We start from the raw sequence: 19,719 nt of genomic DNA on the forward strand, positions 1-19,719 counted from the left end.
TTTCCAGAGTTTTGCAAAGCTTCCGGTGAATGTTTTAGTGCCGTGTCTGCTGAATAGGTTGGACAGCACCTGTTCTTGTTGGAGGTAAATTTTGTAGGACTTACTCCAAAAAGCGACGGAACTGCTGTCTGGAAAAGCAGCCAAAAAGGTTTTGGTTTTTTTTTTTTTTTTTTTTTTTTTTTTGTCCTGTAACCCCCCTGGCAGCACAGTGAGCAGCCGTGTGTGCCTGCAGAGCAGGACGGGCCCCTGCTGGGCTCCCAGCACCCCTCACCCAGCACTGGGGCTGGCTCAGGGGTCCCCGGGGCTGGGGGTGCTGAGAGCCCAGCAGGTCCCACCTGGCTGGGAGGGGACCCGACAGCAGCCGGGAGCGCCCGGAGGGGAAGGACGGAGCGAGGTGCGGATCCAAACCCTCCTGGGAAGTGGCTGGGGGTCAGGGCAGGGCCCCCGGCACAGCCTGGAGCCTTGGGGCGGATTTTGGGAAAGGCTGGGGGAACCTCCAGCCTCGGGGATCTGCACGGCTCGGGGGGGGGAAACCATCCCGAGCTGGTGCCAGACCTGCTGGGAGTGGGACAGAGACCCCCGAGCTCCCTTTGCCCCATCCCAGGAACCCTTCCATCCACCCCCGGGAGAGCCTGCGGGGCACGGGGGTGGCGGCCCTGCTTTGGGGTGACCCTGCTTTGGGGTGACCCTGCTTTGGGGTGACCGTGCTTTGGGGTGACCCTGCTTTGGGGTGACCCTGCTTTGGGGTGACCGTGCTTTGGGGTGATGACAGCGCTTTTGAGGCGGCGGCTTTCCCATGCCGCTGTCCTAGCGGGGCTTTGCTCCGGCGGCTCTCTCGCACACGGCTGTGCCCGTGCTCCCGAAGTGGCTGCTGTGATTAGAGCTGTAATCTCCGTGCCAGCTTTTACATTTCCGACCGGAGAGGGGAATTAATGCGATTCCCGCGTCCGCCCTTTCATACATTTAACAAACACCGCTTGCTCGGGAGCGGTCGGAACTTTGTTCTCATCCTAAGGGGGGGGCCAAATCCCCAAATTCCTACAGACCCCTTGGAGAATGGAAGCTCCTGCTGGATGGGGCGAGCCGAGGAGCTGCAGGAGGAGGAGGAGGAGGAGGAGGGAAGCGATGGGCACGGGGATGCTCCGGGGCCGCGGCCGGCACGAACCGCGCTGCAATTTGCCCGGGCCAGCCCACGTGGGCGAGGGTTCGCCCTCAAGGTGACACGTGTGACTTCACCTCCGATGTTTACGGCTCTGGGCAGCCGGACGGGTTTTCCAGAAGTCTCCAGCGAAAGCCCTCGCTGGTCCGAGGCCAGCAGAGGCGTGGGGCTGTGCCCGGTGTGGTGTTTTAGGGACCGTCCCCCGGCCCGGCTGCGGAGCCGCTGGCACGCCGCAGCCGCTACAGATGGCTCCATGAGAAGGTTGCGGCTCTTCTTCCCGGTTAAGCCCCGCAGACACGTCTCTAATTACAGCTCTGAGGCCGGCGTGAGGCTACAGAGGGAGAAGGAGCGCCGCGGTCACTTCGGATGATTTGAGGCTGAGCGCTCTCGCACCGAGGCAGCGCCGAAATGCTGGCGGCACGCACGGGGACCGTGGGGGGCAAGAGCGCCGACGAGTCGCTGAAGCTGAGGAAGCAGTCGGTGCTGTCCCTGGGCAGCCGGGACAGAGCCCTGAAGAGCTCGGCCGAGAGCAGCAAGGAGGGCCGGGCGCGGGCCGCGCAGCCCCAGCAGCGGGCGCGGCGCCTGGCGCTGCTGCGGGAGCTGGAGATGAACTGGTACCTGCGGCTGTGCGAGCTGTCCCACGAGTACACCATCGCCTACACCACCGGCATGCCCCACAGGTACGTCCTGCCCTGCCCGCTGCCCTCCGCCAGCGCTGCTGGCCGGCCTGGCCGTGATAATCGTGACAATAACAACAGTAATGACAATAGCAACAACGGCAGCAATAATAACCACTGCGATGGTAATAATAACAGAAAGCTCTTTGGCTTTGCACGTCTGATTTTTCTGGTTACTCGTGCTTTGCAGAGATGAATATCCTGCAGACTTGTCTGTTGATTCCCAGAACTTCTCCAGCACAAGCTGCGCGTGGTTGTTGAGCCCTGTTTCTAATTTGCCCAAGTGACCGTGGTTTTGTTTGTGTTTTGAATAGAGTAGAAAAGTTGCTGCAGGGACCGTGTGGGTGGCAGGAGGGTCCCTGTCCCCCGTTCCTGCCCGAGGGCTCAGCCTGGGAAGGAGCCCCCGGGAGGGGGAACCTGCAGTCGCTGCCTCTCTCATCCCATCGGTCTTAAATGTCGCAGCCTCCAGAATCTGATCTGCTCCTTTAAAAAAATATAAGGGGATCTTGGTATTAGTGGAAATTAGACGTGCGAGTCTCTAATCTCCTGTGCGGGGTCAGACCCTCACTGAAATCGGAACCTCGGCAGGAACCGCCCGGCTGCTGCTGCCCCGGCCCCGAGGAGCCGCACCCGGGAGCGCCCCAGGGCAGCCCTGGGACCGCAGGGGAGGGGAGGCTTCCTTCCCCTCCCGCGGGGGGCTTCTCCTTCCCCTCCCGCGGGGGGCTTCTCCTTCCCCTCCCCTCGGTAGCAGCCGGGATTCCGGCTGAGAATCGGCCGAGACCCTGCCCAGTCCCAGGCAGGGTGGGGGTGCCTGCAGTGCCCGGCACAAACCGAGCTCTTGCCGATGTGCTTGGGTAAGAAATGAACTGGAATGTCACGACAATAAAAATTAGGAGCGGGGTAAGTGGAAGGAAAAGGAAGCAAAACTGGGAGAAGGAGCAAGTGGGTGTTGATGCAGGAATGTTCAGGAGCGCCTGAGGGGAGCAGAGGGGGCTGGGAGGGGGCAGATTCTGGGTCCGGTGCCCACCAGCCCCTCTGGCCTGTGGTTGGCACCCAGCGGCTCCATCAGCACCATAAAATCAAAGGGCTGGGGAATAACTTCTGGGAGAGCTGGGTTTCTCAAGATGCTGATCCACACAAGCCCTGATCCTCCAAACCAGCAAAACCCTTGTGTCCAGAAAACTCCGAGGAGCTTGCAGAGATACTTCTCAGCGCTGGTTCACCTTGCATTACAGATGAGCTGGGGCTGGCAGGAGGTAAAACCAAAGGCAGCTGCAGCAGAGATCACAGGTGCAGCCCCGGAGTTACACTGCAGGGAGGAAACACGGGGCCCTAGCAGGGACAGCCTCGGGGGACAGGGAGGGACAGCCCGGGCACACGCTGCCCTCCCTTGAGTGTCCTTGAGCTGGGTTGAGATCCCCCCCCTGCACCCCATGGGATCAGCACTGTGAGAACAGGACCCCCATCCTTGGGCAGGACCCTCCCGAGGACACCCACGCCCTGATGTGACAGTGGCACAAGAGGAATAACGGGGTAATCCCACTGTTCCTGCCAAACTCCCCTCTGTGACATTGAATTAGGAGCTTTTCAAATATATTCTGGGGTTGGGATCAGTCTTTCTTTATCTGCTTTGAAAGATTTAAGGATTAGTTGAGTTCATGATACATCCATCACTTGATTATTTAACTTATTTTTCTAATGTATTTGGGGCTGAAATGGGGTGAGTTTTTAAAATAGAAGAGTCTCAGACATCTGCCTCAGTGGCATGAACCAGACCTTGGCAGGATTGTCTGCTGTGACCAGGAAAGGTCACTGTGGCCCTCCTGGGTGTTGCAGGGATGAAGACCATAAAAACCATCCCTGGATTGTCCAAGGCCAGGTTGGACAGGGGCTTGGAGCAACCTGGGACAGTGGAAGGTGTCCCTGCCATGGCTGGGGAGTTTGGAATGAGATGGTCTTTCAGGTCCTTTCCAACCCAAACCATTCTGTGGGTCCGTGAACCAGAACCTTTTTGTTTGCTGTTGGGCAGTGGTGAAATCATTGTTAACATCATCATTTTAATTCACGTGAATTGTCACACCCGGGAGGCTGCAGGTGCTGGAGAAGTTCCCAGAGCAGGTAACCCCAGCTGTGAGAGCTCGCAGCGCTCTGTGACAGAACAAAATGTTCCAGTGAGCTGCAGAGGAGGTGCCTGCAGAGTTCCTCTGGTCAGCCCAGGGCCTGAAATACACCCTGGGAGAGTATTTGCTTTGTGTTTATTGGCCTTGGGTCCAATCCCAAGCAAATATTTCTCATTCTCTAAATATAAGACCTGGGAAATGGGGTCAGTGCTCTATTCCCACCAGCACTCCTCACCCCTTGGGGCTCTGGGCCAGGAGAGGTCTCAGCAGACGAACCAGATCGCTGCTCTGGGACAAGGTCCACGCTGGGCATCGCCCAGAAGGGGCCGCTTGCTGTGGGGTGAGGAACGTCTCGGGGAGCAGCTCCGGAGCCGCTGAGCCCCGGTGGCCACCATGCACCTGTACAAGCCACCGTGTGCCGACATCCCCCCGCCCCGGCCCTGGGGTCGCCGGGCGGGCGAGGCCCCGCGGGCTCGCGGCGCTGCCGCCGGCCGGCCCGGGGCGCGCAGCCCCCGCGCCGACGGCAAACAGCTGGAGAGCTTCCTGCAGCTGCACGGGCTGGCCCTGCGCCACTGCCCCCGCCACCGCAGCGCCATGAGCTACAGGTACCGGGGCTGAGCGGGGCTGCGCCGCGGAGCCGGGCACGCCGCCGGCTGGGCTGGCAGCGGCCGAGCCCTCGGCTGCCTCAGGGGCTTCTTGGGCTTCTCCGGGCACTGTGGGAGTTTGGGAGACTTTGAGCAAAGCTTTGAGCGTGTGAGCTGTTCTCTCAAAAGGCTCTCTTCCGACGTTAATCACAGAGTCATGGAATGGTTTGGGTTGGGTGTAGTGAAAGTCCATCTCATCCCACCCCTGCCACAGGCAGGAACACCTTCCACGAGGACAGGCTGCTCCAAGCCCCGTCCAACCTGGCCTTGAGCACTTCCAGGATGGGGAAAATCACTCTGAGTTTTCCAGCTCAGGTCCTGAGCCCTGAGACCCTCTCTGTCCTCATGGAGCAAGTGGACTGAGAGCCCAAACCCCTGGCTGGGAAATATGTGGCTTTCGGGTTGGAAGGGTGTCCAGGGGAAAGGGTGTCATCCCTCCAGGAGCTGGAACAGCCTGGGGTCAGGGGGTGTTGGCTGGGGATGGTGGGTGAATTGCTGGTGTGCTCCAGCAGTTGTCATTGTGCTTGGCTTCCAGAGAGGTTCCCTTTAAAGGGATGACGTCCTGCATGGAGAGCTTGCTAGTTCTCTCTGCTTCTAAGAAAAGCAAGTTTTCTTTGAAACATTTGCTTTCCCAAGAGGTTGATCTTTGCCCGTGGGTAGTCTGAGCTTAAAACTGAAATAAGACACTGTGCCTGGTATTTTTATGGATCCAGCTCAGTTGTGTCCCAGATTTCGCTGCTGGATGGGGACATTTGGTGACAATGTCCAGGGACGAGTGGGGCTGTGAAAGAGCAGTTTTGGAGTCAGGAGCAGCAGAAATGGCAAAGGGCTTTGTGCCACGGTGCTGCTGGGCCAGCTGGGCACCCTTGGAGCACGCTGGGGTTAGGGAAAGGGAGCTGAGCCCACCGTGCTGGGGATGAAATGGGAGAGTGTCCCAAGGCCATGGATGTGCATCCCAGGGCTGCAGAACTGTGGCAGGAGAAATCCCAGGGCTGGCAGGAGCACTGCTGTCCCCAGCGAGATCCTCTGGGGCTTCTGGCCTGGAAACTGGACACCCTTTCATGAGAATTTCCTCTGCTCCTTCTGGTGATCCTAATCCCACAGCTGTGGGACACAGCACAGCTGCAGTTGTGTTTGAAAAGGTTGGTGTCCCTTTCAGGACAGGAAAATCCCCATTTATCTGGTTTCTCTCTGATTCTGCACTTTCCACAGTGTCGGTCCGCAGCAGACACGATCTAAAACCTGCCCCTCACTGAGGAGCAGAGGTGCAGGCTCGCAGTGTTCCCATGAAGGGCTGGGATCCCCTGTCTGAGGTGTCCTGTGTTCTCTGTTCTGCTGCACCAGCCCGGGGGAGAAACCTGCAAAGAGCTTGGGGAGAAAATTTCTGTAGGGTTGGGGATGGACGGAGATGGATGTTTTAAAGCCACAGAAAAATGTAATTAATGAGAGACTGTGGGAGTGGTGTGGGGGCAGCTGGGGCTGCCCAGGGCTGCAGGAGCCCCTGCACACACCCTCAGGCACCTCTGTTTCTTGGCTTAGTAAGTGGAGTGTCCCTCATTCAGCAGAGCCATCAGTCATGGGCAGATAAAGCATGTGCTTCACTTCTGTGGAAGCTGATGGATTGGAGCCCCTGCTCCGTTTGAAGTGTGCACATTTTTCACAGAAGCAGCCGTAACTTCCTGCACTTCCCACGAATCCAGAGATTTATCCTGTGGGACAGGGGCTGGCCAGAGGGCTCTGCTGAGGGCAGGGATGCTCCAGCAGTTCCCACCTGCTGCTTCCACAGGGTGTTTTCCAGAAGTACAGGGATTCTTCTATCTGACTGTGAGCTTGGACGTTTTCTCTTTCTTCTTCTGCCTCCTGGGTGTTTGTTCAGCTCTCCACGGGTCCAGTCTGAAGCCAGCACAGTAGCAGCTCCTTTTTAAAGATTTATTCAATGACATGTGGGAAGTAATGAATTGTGAACAAGGAGCACTTGCTGAACACTTGTAAGCTGGTTCATTTACAGGCTGATCAGCTCTTTTCCCTTTCATTGCTCCAGCCAGTGCAGCACAGTTCTGGGTCACGGAAGACCCCAAAGTGCAGCAGTGCCTGAGCTTGGCTCGTTTCTGCTGACAACAGAATTTCTCCCAGATGAAGCACCATTTACAAAGCTAATTTGGTGTTTTGTTACCCAGCAAGGTGTTTGCTCACTGCGCAGCTCCTTCCCGTGCACTTTGCTGGGCTGAGGCTCTGGCTGCAAAAGCTGCCAAGGTTCTGCTCCCTCCTGATTGCAGCTCCTGTGAGCTCGGGCAGCTGCGCTCGGGGCCTGGGGGGCAGATCTGTAGATGTGTCTGCAAGAGCACCCAGGCAGCTCTAGCAAAACATGCTGCTGGCAAATGTTGGGGTGGAAAGTATTTATGGAGGTCACGGAGCCCCGAGGCACTGCTGGGTTAACCCTGCTGCAGCTGGGCTGGGGTTTGCATTCCTGGTTTATCCATTTTATGTTAGCTGAGGTCCTGCTCCAGGAGGGAGAACTCTTCCCACAGCACAGAAATCCCTGGCAAACCCACTTCCCTCGGCATGGCCTCCTTGGGGTGTCCTGCAGGGAACCCCTGAGCTCCTGCAGCCCATCCCAAGAGAGCACTGTGCTCTTTGTGTTGCTTTTGTTGGTTAAGCAATGAATTAAAACCTGGCTATTTAGGATTGTGAAACTTTGATGCAGACACTGGCCAGCAGGCAGCCCTTTGTAGGGTATTCCCTTTCCTCACTCCTTTTCCCTTTCTCCTTCCCCATTTTCCCTCTTCCTTTTTCCTCCTCCCTTTCCTGATTGCAGTGGGAACTGTGAGGAGCTGACACCAAGCCCTTGGCCAGTGCTGGCCATCCCATTCCAGATGGATTCAGCCACCTGGGCTCTGGCATGCAGAGGGGTCTGAGGGATGGGATTGTCCCTGCACCGGGAGATTAAACAGGCTTTTGGCTTAGGGAAAAGATGATGGACAGGGATTACAGACGTGTTTAAATCAGGAACAGCCTGTAGCCAGTCACTCACCGTCTCCCACAGCACAGGAACTGGGGCAGGAGGGAGCAAAGGACATTTTGTACAGCAGGTTTGAGCACAGGAAACCCTTTGCCAGCCTCTGTAATGGAACTGGGGTATTGTAAATGCAGGTGAACCTGGTGGGGAGAAATGCTGATGTGTGACTGCAGCTCAGAAGGCTGAATGATTTGTTTATTATAACTATGCTATAATACATTCATATACTATTTAAAGGAGATACTAAAACTACAAACCTACTTTTCTAACTCCCATATCTAACTCACTCACAACTCGTGCCCCTCTCTGAGAGTCCAGCCACAGGTGGGTTGGATTGGATTGGATTGGGTTGGATTGGATTGGATTGGATTGGATTGGATTGGCCATCAGCTCAAACAATCCTCACCAGAATCCAACCAAGCAATCACCCCAGGTAAACAATTCTCCAAACACATTCTACGTGGGAAAAACAAGGACCAGAAATAGAAATTGTTTTCTCTTTCTTTCCTCTGTGCTCCTCTATGAAAAATCCTGAGGAAGAGAAGAATGTGCCTGCCACACTCCCCAACACGGGATGTGCTGTGGGTGCTGGAAGCTCCAGCAGGTTGGAGATGTTACCAGGAATCAGCCAAGGAGCTTACACCCCTGCAGAGCTACCCCAGAAGAGGGGAATTTGGGAATGATCCCTTTGCCATAGCTGCTCTTCCAGGCTTCCTCAGTGAGGCCCATTTTGTGCACTGAAGCTTTAAAATATCTAATCTTTAGATGGCAAAATATAGGAGGGCTCTTGATGGGGTCCTGTAATCCTGCACTGTAATCCTGTCCTCATCTGCTCTGAGTGCTGCTGCATTATATTTATTGGGATATATCTTCCAGCCTTAATGTTTCCCCTACTTCCTGTGCAGATTGATCCACGGAGCTGCATCCAGCTGTGTCCTTTTTTTCATAGTCACTCTCAGGCTCCTAAGTGGCTTTTTAGTCTGTTCAAACTACGCAGCAGCTGCCTGGTGCAGTGGTGACAGGACACTTCCCCGTGTCTGGCCTTCTTCCTGTGGCCTCAGTTCCTTGGGGTTTGTGGTGTTTTTGTAGGGTCCTCTCCCTGCCCACGGAGGAGCTTTAAGGTCCCTTCCAACCCAAACCATTCCATGAGGATTCCCTGAAGTCCTCACAGAGCCATGCTCAGGCTGTGTGCTGCTACTCCAGGGTCATTCCCACCTTCCTGAGGGAAGTTCCCGTGCTGTAGGTGCTCGGGTTGGTGGGGAAAGCAAAGCAGATTTTGCCCTCCCCATTCCCCACGGCCGCAGTCGATCCCAGCTGACCCTCGGCTGCTCCGGCCGCTGCCCAGCAGGAATTTGCACTTCTGCTGCTTTTGCCCCACTTTTGCTGCTTTCCCCACCCCTCGTGCTCCCGTGGAGCTGTGGCTGGGCTGGCAGGTGCTGCTCCAGCCCGGGTCCTGGGCAGGAGCTCCTGCTGAGCCTCCTCCTGCTCCTGCAGCCGCTCCTGCGGGGCTGGCTCCGGACTTTGGGATGTTCCTGCGTGTATTTATAGACAGCTTTGAAGGCTGCAGGCTGGGCTGAAACTCAGCCCACGTGGTCCTGGTTAAAAGAGGTTTTGTCCAGAGTCTTTGGGCTGACTTTGGGATGTGCTGAGAAAGGGATGTTGCCGGATGCTGCGCCGGCACAGAATGCTGAGCAAATCTGGGAGCAAAACCTCCTCCCGGGGCTTGCAGGTTTATTCCAAGGCTGCCTCCTTTAGGATGGTGACAAATCCAGGCCCTGGCAAGGCTCAGTGCCAGGGGAGAGCAGGTCCCGTGTCACCAGCCTTGGTGCCAACTGTGCCTGGCACGGCAGGTGGGCATGGCTCAGGTGGAGCCCCTGGGGCTGCTCTTTGCACCCATCTTTGAACCAGAGTTTGTTTTTTGCAGTCTTAAGCCAGTCAGAGCACCCAGCTGAGATGTGCTTGCACTGCTCTGTGGTTTTCCCCACGCCGAGTCGAGCACTCCTCTGTTTCTGCCTCTCCCCTGGTGTGGGGAGGGCCGTGGGCAGCTGGGGAGGGGGAGCCCTGGATGAAAGGCAGCTTTGCCGTGGATAAACCTCCTGTGCAGACCTGTCACTGCCTGATAAGCCTTTTCCTCCTTGTTTTCTGTGTATTTTCATAGTTGCTGGCTTCACCCCTGCGCCAGAAAGGCTCCAGAAGCCAGCAGAGTGTTTCCATCAGTCCAAGGGCACGGCTGCTGCTTTTTCCAGAGGTCTTTGTGGAGAGCACGGGGATCCTTGGAGAGTCCCTGGGGACAGGCTGAGGCTGCTGGGGGAGTTGCTCCCCGTGGTCCAGCTGCTGCTGGGCTGAGGGTTCTCCCCCTGCCCTCAGTTTCCCTCCCCAGCTGGGGAGATGAAACCGTTTTTCCCTGCAGAAAAAGACACAATCTGTAGATTGCAGGAGCAATTATTCATTTCCCCCGAGGGCCTAATGAGCGGTTATGCATTTGGCAGTAAGTAATGATCCTCTTGCAAATCTTTTTGTTAATTAAATGGGCGCCGATCCAGTGCAAAAGTGGTTGTTCGATGTTTGGGATGTGCCCAGAGATCGGGGACTACGTGCCCGGCCAGCACTGGAAATGCAGAAATATTGGCTTGGAAGTGCTTGGCAGTGGCTGGAGGTCACCTGCAGACTGGAGAGTGCCTTGCACTTGATTTACTACAATGACATTGCCCCTGGATCCCTGGCAGTGCCCAGGGCCAGGCTGGGAGCACCTGGCACAGCGGGAGATGTCCAGGGGTGGCAGGGGTGGCAGGGGTGGCACTGGGTGCCTTTAAGATCCCTTCCAATCCAAACCATTCCATGACCATGTGCTGCTCTGAGGTACATCGTGCTCTTGCCTTGTGGGCCAAAAAAAAAGCTAAAAAAAAAAAAAAAAAGTTAAAAAAAAAAAAAAGGTTAAAAGCCTCTGCAGAGAATTCTGAAAGTGAGAAAAGGAAAATTCGGGAGCTGAGGAGTCACCACGGGCCCTGGCTCCTGCCTGGCAGCAGAGTGCTGTGCCTGCAGCTGCTCCCGTGCAAAGCAGATTCCAGCGCTCCTGAAACGCTGATTGTTAACCAGCAGTGTGGGCTGGTAACTGAGAGGCAGAGAAGTGCTGACACAGCGGGTTTTGCCAATCCCTCCCCCCGCGAAGTGGAGCCTGGCAGTGGGAAAAGGATCCATTAAAATTAATGGGGCTGAAGATGGTTCCCTGGTAATCTGCTGGGTTTCAGCAAACCATTGTCCTGGGCGATGCGCTGATTCTCCTCAGTGATTAATTCCAGCAGATGCCTGTTCTTTTGGGATGCTGCTGGGGTGAGGAGTTTTGCCTCGGGAGCAGGGAGCCAGGTCTTGTGCCAGTTCTGCTGCGTGCAGCTTTTGGGATTCGCACCCCCTGTCACTCCCGTTAATAATTAGAAATGCTGCTGCAGCTGAAAGAGAGACTCTCCGGAGAAGACTTAAAATTCTTCTCTGAAAAATGCTATTTGGGAAGGTGGTGTTTTTAATAGTGCTTATTATGCAGTGGTGACTTATATAAGACAGTGACTGATGGAGACACTTGGCTTTCTCTTGAGTTGCTCAGAGGGGCCAAGTCCTCCATCGGCTGTAGGAGGAGGTGAAAACCGAGGGTTTCCAGAGGAGGGGAAAATATTTTGAAGGGGTATTCATTGGAACAGAGTTTCCTGAACAGCACAGTATGCTGTAGCTGGTCTTTGTGCTGCCCCTCTGCCGGTTAATCTCACCCAATGAGAAGTTCCTGCTCCGTAATTGCTCCCCCGTGTGCTCCGGCGTGTCCCAGAGCAGGGCAGCTGGGGCTGTGCGTTTGTCACCCAGACAAGCCCCACTCCTCAGCAGCCTTTCTCCATTCAAGTTCATTTAGAGCTCTAAGCTGTTACAAGTAACGCTCGGGTGAGATTTGACGTGTGTGGATAACACAGCAATGTACATAATTGCCTAAAATCCACTGTTCAACGAGCACAGCCAAGCTGGAAGGACACGGCTTGGGTTGAGCTCTGTTTGGGATGCATTTATCCATCAAGTGATGCGAAGATCTGCATTTTGTGTATGCACAGTGTAGAACACGAGTGTGGCAGGAGGGAAAATCCTTTCTTGGCCACGAGCTGGCACAGCAGCCCTGAGTGCCCGAGGCTGCTGCGGGGGGTGCTGCTCTGCTCCGGGCATCCATGGATGCCTGGATACCACATCAGGGGCTGCCAGGGGGAATAAAACACAAAACCCTCTTGTACAGTGGGGGAATAAAACACAGCACTCTTGTACAGTGCCGTGGAGCTTCGTGCTGCTCTGAGTGTTCTGATATCACAGAATCACAGAGTGGCTTGGGCTGGAAGGGACCTTAAAGACCATTAAGTGCTCAGTGTAGCACGATACATTAATATAATGGTGACTTCTGGAGCCCTTCATGTGAGGCACTGGCTTGCAGTCAGCTGAGAAATGGAATAGATAGCATGGAAAAATCAAATTACCTGCTTTGGAGCAGGGATCCAGCAGCTAATGGGCAGCAGGCACCGTGGGGGGTGTTGTCTCCACGGGCACAAGCGGCTGATTAATTGGATTGGGCTCCTGATGAGTTCCACCCTCCGTGTCGGACACGGAGAGCTCCGGGCTGGCTCCCAGCACTGATTCCTTCCTGTTGTATCAAAGATTCTTCATGGAATGTTGCAGAGCTGCCGGGTCAGGGCTCCTCGGGGTTCCCTTGGGGCTGGGGGTGCCCCCACACCAGGCTGGGGCTGGCCTTGGACCCTGCGGGGCTTGGGGATGGGATGGGAGTTTGGATTTAGGGCAGCACAGAATCCCAGCCTGGTTTGGGCTGGGAGGGACCTTTCGAGTCCACCCAGTGCCACCCCTGCCACGGCAGGGACACCTCCCACTGTCCCAGGCTGCTCCAAATCCCAGTGTCCAGCCTGGCCTGGGACCCCTCCAGGGCTGCTCTGCTGCTGGATTGATCCCAGCCTTATCCCAAGCCCGGGCTGGCAGGGCAGCGTGCCTCGGAGCTGTCACACTCCCAGCTTTGGTCCATTCCGGGCCGATGGAGCCCTCGGAGCTGCCGCGGGTCCCGCAGGTGACAGAACTCGCGTGTCATCAGAGGAACCCCGGTGGGGCGCTGCCCCCAGCCTGCCTCAAAACCTGCCAGAACGACGCCTTTTAACTAAAAACCATTTAATGGGAATTTTGATCAGTTTTCCTCAAGTGCAATTACAAATGCAAATGGAGGTTTTGATGTGAAACCAGCGGAAATGTGATGGCTGTGGGCCCGATAAGCGCCGGGCTTTTGTTCTGCAGCTCATTTCCTCGCGCAGCTTCCCAGCAGCGTTATCAAAAAGAGCCATTCCCGGGGCTCCGGCTGCCCCCAAAGAGCTCCGAATCGCCGCGGGCTCCGGCGCTGCTGCTGCCGGCGGGACCCTGCTCCGCGGGGCTGGAGCGGCTCGCTCGGAATTGGGATTAATCCCAGGGAAACCCCGCTGGGAGCCGCCTCCCAGCCCAGCTCGCTCCGCGGCAGCGCTCCTTGTCTCGCCCGCGTCCGTGTCAGTCCGCTTTGGGGACAAGGAGGGACCCGCCGCGATCCCGGGAGTTCTCCCAGCAGGAATTCTCCCAGCTGGAATTCTCCCAGCTGGAATTCTCCCAGCAGGAAAGTTCCCAGCAGGAATTCTCCCAGCAGGAAAGTTCCCGAGCCGCTGCGGGGAGCGGCGAGGAGCAGGGGCTGTGTTTGTTTTGTCACCGCAGCCCTCGGGGCCCAATGAACTTCCACCGGGACGTGGAGCGGGGCTGCCCTGAGCCTGTCCTGCGGCAGGGACGGGGGCAGGCTGGAAATCACAGAATCACAGAATAATGAGGCTGGGAGAGACCCCCAAGACCATCAAGTCCAACCCCTGCCCTAACACCTCAACCAGACTACAGCACCAAGTGCCACGTCCAGTCTTTTTTTGAACACATCCAGAGATGGTGATTCCACCACCTCCCTGGGAAGACAGTTCCAGAACTTTATTATTCTTTCAGTGATTTTTTTTTCCCTAATATCCAACCTGTACCTCCCCTGACGTAGCCTGAGGCTGTGTCCTCCTGTTCTGTCAGTGCTGCCCGGTGGAAGAGACCGACCCCACCTGTCTGCACCTCCCTTCAGGGAGTTGTGGAGAGCAACGAGGTCACCTCTGAGCCTCCTCTTCTCCAGGCTAAACAACCCCAGATCCTTCAAATGTTCCTCATAGGAACGTTTCAGGGATTTGGGATCGTTCTCGGGCTCCTGGAGAGAGGCAGTGTCTGCTCTGGCTGTGGGGAGTGTGGCTCTGGGGCCCTGCACGGAATGTGGGGGCTGTGGCCAGCTCTGGGCTGTGGGATAAAGGAAAGAAAGGCCTTTTTTTGGGTGGGAAAGCTCCAAGGGCTCAGATTTTGGAGTAGGATCCTGCCCCATGGCACTGCCAGCAGTGTTTTCAGTGCTGCCATGCCATCTCCCGAGGCCTGGCCCATCCAAGGGCATTGCATCTCACTGAGCATCTGTCTAAGTGTCCAGCATGGTTAAAGCTCTCCTCATGACGGCTGAAATCATATTTTTGATGTGTCTCCAGCCTGGAAGCACTGACTGTTCCATCCTGCTGCATCTCCCTGGTCCTGGGGCTGCTCTGGCAGGACAGGACAGGACCCTCCAGCACTGGGAGCAGAGGGAAGGCCTCTAACATGGCTCACAGAATCCCACAATGGTCTGGGTTGGAAGAGACCTTGTTGTGCACCTTGTTCCACCCCCTGCCATGGGCAGGGACACCTTCCATTATCCCAGGTTGCTCCAAGCTGGCCTTGGACACTGCCAGGGATCCAGAGGCAGCCACCACCTCTGTCATGGGCACTGCTGCAGGTTTGCTGCTAAATTCAGTTGTTGTCCTTTCTCGACATACAAGAATTTCAGTTCAAGAGCTTAGGCAGGCTGGCTTGGCATCATCACTGTGACCTGGATTGCTGGAATCACAGCCTGCTGTGGCTGGAGGGGGCCCTAAAGCCCACCCAGTCCCAGCGCCCTGCCATGGCAGGGAGGGTAAATAATTGAGCCTGTGACTGCAGCCATGAGAAGCAGAATCTCCAGCCAGACTTGGCATCGTATTTCGAAGGAGCTCCACTATAAGGTAAAAATTTAAAAAAGGAAGGAGCAATCAGGAGCAATCCGGCCGTGCTGGGCCAGGGCTGCAGCAGCTCACGAGCTTTCACCCAGCCCAGACTGCAGGACCTTGATTCATGTTCATATTTTGGGCTGCAGAAGCATCCTTCTGCCTCTGGTTGCAGCCAGAGCCGTGCTGGACTGACCCTGGAGCAGCGGCCCTGCAGGAGCTCTGGGAAGGGCTCCTCCCTCAGCCCCGCTCTGTGCCCGGCCCCTTCCAGCCTCCACAGGGACCTCACCGCGGCTGCAGAAAGCAGTTTTTGGTTTTTGGAAGTTTCCATCCTGCTCGCCGCGGGGTTTGCATCGTCCTGCAAGGTGCTGGGGACAGTCCTGGGGCCATGGCAGCGTTTGTGGAGAGCCCCGGGGCAGCTCCTGCTGCCCTGGCCCTGCTCGTCCTGGCGCTGCTGGCTCTTGATTTCACCCTCGGGGTGGCTGCAGCGGCCCCAGGGCTGGGGGGGGGGGGGGGGTCACAGGGTGGTCACAGGCAGCTGTGTTAAACCACATTTGCTTGCTGAAGCATTTTGAGCCGGTCGTTTAATGAGCGGTCGCTGTCTTGCCCAGGGAAATGCACGCGGGTGTGCTGTCACCGTGACTTGGTGGCACTGGGGTGGCACTGGGAGCCTGGGCTTGGCTCGTGGCTGAGTCCTCTGCCAGGGTTGTCACGTAGCTCCTCTTCCACAAGCTCAGGGTTTTCATCATGCAGAATTATGTTACTCCAGCGTTTTACTCCAGAGGTGATTATCTCGCTCAGGAAATGAAATAAATCCCATATTTAAATACATCTTCTGTGGAGAGACTGTAACCCCTCCAAAGCTAAGCAGCTTGAGGTGAGATGCTCTGTGGGGTGTGCCAGTGCAGAACGTGGCTGTCCCTTTCTGTCCCCTCCCCTGGTCCCTCGGGGCATGGCCAGGACCCGGGTGGCAGTGACCTGGGCTCATCCCTGGGCACGTCAGAGCGTTTGGCAGTCCGGCTGCAGTGGGAACTCTCCAGAGATGTACAGGACAGAGGCAGAATGTGCCCAGGTTTGCCAGTCCTGCTCTGGGCTCTGAAGCACATCTGGGCTCCCAACCCGAGTGCCTGCTGCCAGCTGTGCTCCAGCTGCAGCCCCAGCCCCAGGGAGACCCTGAGGATGTGAGGGGGGCACTTTGGGGTCAGTGACCCCATGGCTCGTGCCCCCCGAGGCCCCACTGTGCGGGGTTTGCTGGTGCTCTGCAGTGCTGACTCACTGAGGAGGGGTCTGGAAACCCTCCCAGGGGTCCTGCTCCCCCCAAATCCCTGCTTGAGGGTGACTCCAAGGAGACCACGCACAGCTGGGAGTTCGTGGGTCTGCTGCATGATTAACTGTTAATCCTCTTTGGGAAAATATCATACAGAAACTGTCTTTGTTGGGATTTAATGCTTTCCATCCTCAAAGGGATGTGCTGGGTACCTGTTAAAGAGCCATGCAAAGGAGCTCGTCCCCTGTCACGGGCTGGCTGCCAGCCACCCCCAGCGGCTGTCACACGCCCCCTCCTCAGCAGGGTAGAGGGGACACACACCACGGTGTGCCCCCGCTGCAGGGCAGGGGTCAAAGCTCTGTCACCCTGAGCTCAAACCGGGTTGTGATCACCCCCAGCAGCCCCAGCTCACTCTGCCACCGCCCCTGCTCCAGCTCCGGGTGCCTCGGGCAGGTCCAGCACGGGGGTCCGGCCTGGCAGCTGCTCCCACGCCAAGGGGAGAGCCTGGGGCCTGGCAGTGACCGGGTGGGCACCGGGAGCTCCAGAGGTGCCCCCAGCCCCCCGGGCAGTCCGGGGCAGATGTAGGAGTGGGGTCTGGAGAGCCCCTCGGGACCATTTCCCGTGGCCTGTGCTGGGTGGGAAAGGGACCACGGGTGACCCTGCCCTGCCACCCACGGGCACCCTCTGCTGTGGGGCTGCACCCAGGGACACCCACTGCCTGCTGGTGACAGTGACAGTGACAGACAGGAGTCCTGGGGGGCCTCCAAACCTGGCCACCCTGCCACCCCTCCCGTGAGCAGCTGCGGAGCCTGGGGGTCCCCTCGGTGCCCAAATTCAGTGCCCAAAGCCAGCCGCCCCTGGAGAGGTGGCACGGGGCAGTGCCGGGCTGGGGATGGGATGGGGATGGGATGGGGATGGAAGGGGGATGGGGAAGATTTGGTCTGCTGAGGGATGGGGATGGTTTTGCTTCCAAGCCTTTGCGCTGCGGCTTATTCCGCTGGCGATGCTGGGGGAGCAGGATTAACCCTGGCCCTGCTGCGAGCCGGGGGCTGCGGGCGGCGGCTCCGGGCGCCAGGAGCACGGCATTAACGTGTTAACTCCCTCACGCACCGGAGCACCGCGATTTTCCTACCCCTCCCCCTATTTTTTTTTTTTTTTTTTTTCCCTTTAACACCGGATCGCTGCCCGCTATAGAAGACCTCGCTTAGCGATGCCGGCAGCGATTTTTCCGGGCGGATCTGCCTGAGCGCCTGCCTTCCCTCCGAGCACAAAGGAGGCCCGTCGTTCGCATCCTCCCCATCCTTGCCGTCCTTCCCGCAGGCTCTGGCGGGGGATCCCGGGGCCGCTGCGGAGCCGCTGCCAGCGCTCGGCGGGCTGCCATGGGTGGGAGGTAGCGCTGCTGCGCCTGGGCGAAGGACACCGATGGATGCTGCCGCTCCTTAGGGACGCGCTGGCGAGGGACGGGGCTCGGCTGTGCCTGCTCAGCACTTCGCGGTCCAGCGGCGCCGGAGCCGGCGCTCGCAGGATGCTCGCAGCGATTTAAAACCAGCGGCCGGGAGCCTGCAGCGAGCCAGAGCGGCTGCGGAGCGATCACCATGAAGGAGCGGCGCTCGGGGAGCACCTGACTGGATGGATGCTTCTGGCTGAGCAGCAGCGTCGCCGCGGAGAGCCCGGAGTGAGCCCGAAGCCGCTCGCGCGGTTGCCGCGGCCAAGTTCGCGTTCCTCGGCCGGCGGCATCGCGGGCACGCAGCGCGGCTCTCCCGGAGCCCCCGGTGCTCGGGGAGTCCCAGGTCGGGGCTTTGCCGGCCGAGCCGGGCAGCTGCAGCCCGCGGGGGGCCGGGGGTCCGCCCGCCACCCGGCCGGGGCGCCGCGGGCGCGATGCAAGTGTCCATCGCCTGCACGGACCACAACTTGAAGAGAAATGGTGAAGACAGGCTCATCAGCAAGCAGAACACCACGACCCCGAACGTAGTGAATGCAGCCCGGGCAAAATTTCGGACAGTGGCTATTATCGCTCGCAGTTTGGGGACATTTACCCCGCAGCACCACATTTCATTAAAAGAATCCACCGCAAAGCAAACGGGCATGAAATATAGGTATGGGCACGGTCTCGGTCTTTGTTCCCTTGCAGTGTAATAGCTCTTTACTTTGCCTGCCTGGATGCACCTGGTTTTGCAGAGGAGCTCTCTCCTCAGGTTATTAATAGATTTTTTTTAACTCGGGCATAACTGGAAAGCTTTGGGGTGTTCGTGGTTTTGCAGGCATATATATTTGTGATTTTGTACCTAAATCTGCTTGGGCAGATTCTGTGCAACGTGGTGAATTTGTGACAGCGGTGCTAAGATGGTTCCTGTTAAGTGTTCAGTGTAACTAATATTGGTGCTAATGAGCACAAGAATCAATTAGCCGGGCGTGCTTGGGGCTGGGCAGGGAAAGTTGCTTTGCAGTGTGTTGTGTGGAGCAGAGGCGTGTGCCGTGGGTATCAGCCCACCGCGGGGGTGGCTCACGGACTTCTCACCTGGTGCGCTTGGGGAAGATGAGATCAAAGCCAATTTTAGACAAATGCAGAAAACAAAATCTCAGGCATTCTTACGGAATGCCTCCTGCCTCTCACAGGTTTTTATTCCTCCTAGCCTAGGCAGCAAACATGAAGGATGGCTGTGAGTTCGGTCTGAAGTGTGGGCAGCTGATCAGCTTCTCTGTCCTGCCCTTGGCTGCGAGGGAGGATTTGTGTGCTTTTGGGGCTGGCTTTTGCCTGTTCAGGGTGTCCCTTTCAGCCACCAATGGGGGACGTTCGGACTGGGAGAAGGGGACAGCCTGGGATCTCTGCACCCCGTGCCCGAGGTGGAGCTGCTGCTGGGGGAGGCAGCTGGCACAGGAGAGCTCCATGGGCAGGCTGAGGGGCGTGGGGCTCCGGGCAGCTTTATCCTGTTAGTTCCCAGCCCCTGGGATGCCAGCCAGGGCTCCTGTGCCCCCAGACCTGCCCTGGGGAGCTGCAGGATGCGGTTTTGTGTAAATGCTGCCTTTGGGGTCCTGGGACAGCTGCACAGCCGCTCTGGGTTCAGCAGCCACTCCCGGATCCAGGCGTGGTGCAGCAGGGCAGGGTGATCCTGCAGCTCGGGAAATGCCAGTGTTCACTCTCCAGGAGCTGCATGGGTTGGAAGCAGCGTGCATGGGGTGCTCAGATGTCATTTTCTGTGGTTTCCTTGCGTGGTTGATCAATGGCAGGGAGGCTTTGCCCGAGTGGAAGCCTGGCCTTTCCTGCTGCCTGTCCCTGTCCTTCAGCCATGACCAACTTCCAGCAGGGAGGTTGCATCCTCCTGCCGTGGTGTTGGCAGCAGAAGCCCTCAGTGAGCCTGTGGCCAGGGCAGAGCTGCTGGTTAATAAATGTCTCCTGGAGCCAGCTCCCAGCTGGACAGGGGGCTGGGGTGGCATGGCAGGGACAGTGTCCAGGGGGGTCCTGGCAGGGGCAGTGTCCAGGGGGATCCTGGCAGGGGCAGTGTCCAGGGGGATCCCAGCTCCCAGGCCGTGGGGAGGGCAGTGTTTGGGGCACGGCAGAGGGCCTTGTCCGGAGACAGGACATAAAATCAGCATAACTTGTCCTTTAGCCACCTCCCCAGTGGAGCAGTGGCAGCCAGCAGCTCCTGTGACCCCTGACCCCTCTGGCAGCCCTATCCAGGCCATCATGCCTCAGTTTCCCCATCTGTGG

The 19,719-nt window shown here is 57.5% G+C and overlaps 1 protein-coding gene across 2 annotated transcripts in view; it reads left to right on the top strand.

The window, feature by feature from the left end:
- The first annotated feature begins 4,218 nt into the window (after window positions 1-4,218).
- The window catches only part of KCNAB1 (potassium voltage-gated channel subfamily A regulatory beta subunit 1), a 68,987-nt gene continuing 53,486 nt past the window's right edge, over window positions 4,219-19,719 (top strand). Inside the window, exon 1 of one of the 2 annotated variants that reach the window (XM_053986922.1) lies at window positions 4,219-4,561. In XM_053986922.1, the coding sequence (XP_053842897.1) occupies window positions 4,350-4,561 (212 nt within the window). In that variant the 5' untranslated portion in view covers window positions 4,219-4,349. Of the gene's footprint in view, window positions 4,562-17,192; window positions 18,107-19,719 lie in introns of those variants that run through there. The other variant, XM_053986921.1, reaches the window with a different exon arrangement.

This window comes from Vidua macroura, chromosome 10 (assembly GCF_024509145.1).
Source record: "Vidua macroura isolate BioBank_ID:100142 chromosome 10, ASM2450914v1, whole genome shotgun sequence".
NCBI lineage: Eukaryota > Metazoa > Chordata > Aves > Passeriformes > Viduidae > Vidua > Vidua macroura.